The 3,450-nt window shown below is 45.7% G+C and overlaps 1 protein-coding gene across 1 annotated transcript; it reads left to right on the top strand.

Annotated features, from left to right (window-relative positions):
• LOC119504978 (olfactory receptor 13C7-like) lies at positions 1-960 on the top strand. The gene has a single exon (XM_037797625.1). The coding sequence runs from the start codon at positions 1-3 to the stop codon at positions 958-960; it is 960 nt and encodes a 319-aa protein (XP_037653553.1).
• The last annotated feature ends 2,490 nt before the right edge of the window (positions 961-3,450 follow it).

The following is a 3,450-nucleotide window of genomic DNA, read 5'->3' as shown; positions in this document are numbered from 1 at the left end:
ATGGAAAATACCAATCAGACTTCCTCTGTGACAGAGTTTATCTTGCTTGGACTCTCTGCCCACCCAAAGCTGGAGAAAATGTTCTTTGTGCTCATCCTACTGACGTACCTGGTGATCCTGATGGGCAATGGTGTTCTCATCATAGTGACTGTCACTGTCTCCTGCCTGCACACATCCATGTACTTCTTCCTGGGGAACCTCTCCTTCCTGGACATCTGCTACACAACCTCCTCAGTTCCCCTCATTCTAGACAGCTTCCTCACTCCCAGGAAAACCATCCCCTTCCCAGCCTGTGCTGTGCAGATGTCCCTTTCCTTTGCCATGGGAGCCACAGAATGTGTGCTCCTGGGCATGATGGCCTTTGATCGCTATGTAGCCATCTGCAACCCCCTTAGATACCCTGTGGTCATGAGCAAGGCTGCCTATGTGCCCATGGCTGCCGGCTCCTGGGTGGCTGGAATTGCTGCCTCCATAGTTCAAACATTCTTGGCAATGAGGCTGCCCTTTTGTGGGAACAACATTATCAACCACTTCACCTGTGAGATCCTGGCTGTCCTGAAGTTGGCCTGTGCTGACATCTCCATCAATGTGATCAGCATGGGGGTGACCAACGTGATATTTCTGGCATTTCCAGTTCTTTTCATCTTTGTCTCCTACATCTTCATTATCACCACCATCCTGAAGATCCCTTCAGCTGAGGGCAGGAAAAAAGCTTTCTCTACCTGCTCTGCCCACCTCACAGTTGTGGTTGTCTTCTATGGGACCATCCTCTTCATGTATGGGAAGCCCAAGTCTAAGGACCCACTGGGAGCTGACAAACAGGACCTTTCAGACAAGCTCATCTCACTTTTCTATGGGGTGGTGACCCCCATGCTCAACCCCATCATCTACAGCCTGAGGAACAAGGACGTGAAGGCCGCTGTGAGGAACCTGGTGGTTCAGAAACGCTTCACCCAGTAATGGTGGGAGGACAGATATCCATCCCTGTGGTTCTGGGTCTCTTAACTGCTTTCACCTAAGAACCTTGGGAGGAATTTTCCCTGAAAAAGGTACATATAAATAGTGATTACTAGTAAGTCAAATTAGATATGTAATGAGGAGCTTTAGCCATTACTGGATCCAATTTTTTTTTTTAATGATAAAAACTAACAGCTGATGGGGATGTGATTTGAGAGGATGGAAGTGGAATGCTTCTGGGAAAAATTTAGTTGTTTTTGTGATTCTACACTCTGAATGTTTGAAATCACTTTTGTGAACAGGTTACTCCTTTGTTTTGGAAAAAAATGGTTCAGTGTACCTTTGTGTTACATAAAGGTAAAGCCAAGATCCTACTCTAGAATAGAGGCAGTGTGGGGCAAAGCCTCATGGCCTAAGAGCATAAAAGACTATCTTCATTATAGCAGAAATGGTTGTCTTCAAATTTTATTTTTCTTGGAAGTAGCACTGAGGCTGGAGATGAAAATAAAGTGGCCTTTTTCCTTTCCTTGGGACTCAGAGGAGCAGGGAACATAGAGTTCATGTAAGACACTGCCTTTGGGGGTGAATCAGCCAAATCCTGTAACACCCGTGTGGAGAATTTTGGCCTGGGAGCAGTCATAGGTGGTATCCAGTCTTAAGCTTCACTTTTCTGCCCTCTGTAAGTCTTGCTAAGTCCATAATCTGGCCTTCCTGTCTGGAGAGTTAAATAATAGACCGCAGTCTGAAGAAAGCTTGTCAGGATGGTGAAATGGGACCAGCAGGAAATGGAAGGTGTGGTCTGGAGTAAGGAGGCTGGCTGAGGGAAACTGGAGTAATAAAACTGAGAGGCTGAGCCAGTTCTCCATGCAGCCGAGAGAAGAGTTCCGAAGGTAAAATGCCTGAGGACCTCAGTCAGTAGAGACAGAAAAAGAAGCAAAGATATTGTGAGGGAGAAACCTTTTAGTGTATCTTTTTCTTTGAGGTAATTGGATGATCATTTTCCCCTGAGAATCAAAATTCTGTAATGAAAAAAAATTCTCTCTGCCCACCTTGTGTGAGTGTCCCAGGCTCCTCCTGTCTGAGACATGACAGACACTTGCTGTAGCCCCAAAGGGCTCTCCCAGCCTTTACTGGGCAAAAACATGGACACCAAGTCACTGTGTGACCCTTTTGTCAGGCTGCAGAAGTTTAATCATTTCAAGTCCAGTATTATCTATCCCAGCCCAGTGTGAAATTGCCTTTCCCTTTTGAGCACAGAGCACATCTATACTTTTCTTGCTCACAATAGAGAGGACATCAACTCTGGATAAATTCCAACCTTTATAAGCCAAGAATTGACTTAAAAATGAAATATACTGTAGAGCAAAGCTGCTTTTCATTATACTTCATTTTAATAGCTCTGACTTAGAGAACCATGTGTAGTTCTCCCCCCAGAAGCACTGAAGGACTTGTTTCTCAGGCTATTGGAAGTGCTGCTGACACATGCCTTTAGCTGTCAGTCATCTTCAGGAATCAGCTAAAGAAGGCTCTTAGCAGAAGCGAGCTGACTCACCCAAGATCATGCCCCCTTCCTGGGGCAGCCCATATCCAGCGGATACTGATGGAAGGAAATAGACATCTTGTCCCCACATGGGACAGTTCTGAAGGGCCATCCCAGTGTCACCATTCCCACGGGGTTGACTGAGGCCTTTGTTGAAGCTGCATCACAGTCCAACTTCTCCCTCTGCCCAATCTTCCTTCCTTCTCTTCCCTTTCACAAGTGCTGAACTCAAGAGCCCTCCTTAATAAACCTCAGGCACCTTCGCCTCATTCTCAGAGTCTGCTTCCCAGGGAACCCAAACCTCGACACCATGCAAGCGCCAATGCTCAAGTAACACATTTGTTCTCTTTTCAGCATCTATGGAACCTGGCAACACCTAACAAAAATCATGCAGAAGAGTTAGATGAGGCAGTACAGTGTTGTCTTAGCACCAGAAGGCCTTGCTTAGATTCCAGCACTTACAATTACCACCTGAAGTTTGATTTATATTGTAGATAACTTCTGTGAAATCTGCCTATCACCCAAACTCTGCCCATATCCCTAGTTCAGTTCTTCTCAGTAAAAGATTATCATGAAACATGTAGAAAATAATGGGATTTGTATGACCTGGGATAAATGGATTTGTCTACTCACCATTTCACCTGGGGGCTTAGGTCATTCCAGGTCCACTTAGCCACCACAGGGGTTCTCAGAGTTTGGCACGTCTGTAACCGCTGACATACTAGCCAGAAAAATCTGCTCTAGACAGAACATCTCCTCCCTTAGCACCTGCTGAGAGGACAATCATGCCCCTTCTTCTGACCACAGGTGATTGGACACTTGACCCAAACTGGGCTAATCATGTTTTCTCTCCAAGGAATTCAGAATTTGGATATAGAGATAATTGCTGATTGGTAGAGGGTACTTGAACTGAGATAGCATGTAAAGCTAGGACTGATGTAGCCGCGTACCTT

The sequence above is a fragment of the Choloepus didactylus genome, chromosome 10 (genome assembly GCF_015220235.1).
Source record: "Choloepus didactylus isolate mChoDid1 chromosome 10, mChoDid1.pri, whole genome shotgun sequence".
Taxonomy (NCBI): Eukaryota; Metazoa; Chordata; class Mammalia; order Pilosa; family Megalonychidae; genus Choloepus; species Choloepus didactylus.
Note: the sequence above shows the minus strand (reverse complement) of the source record. Positions and strands in the feature narration are given on the sequence as shown.

Excerpts from the sequence above, each read along its gene's own strand:
- LOC119504978 (XM_037797625.1), top strand. The coding sequence starts at position 1 with ATGGAAAATACCAATCAGACTTCCTCTGTGACAGAGTTTATCTTGCTT.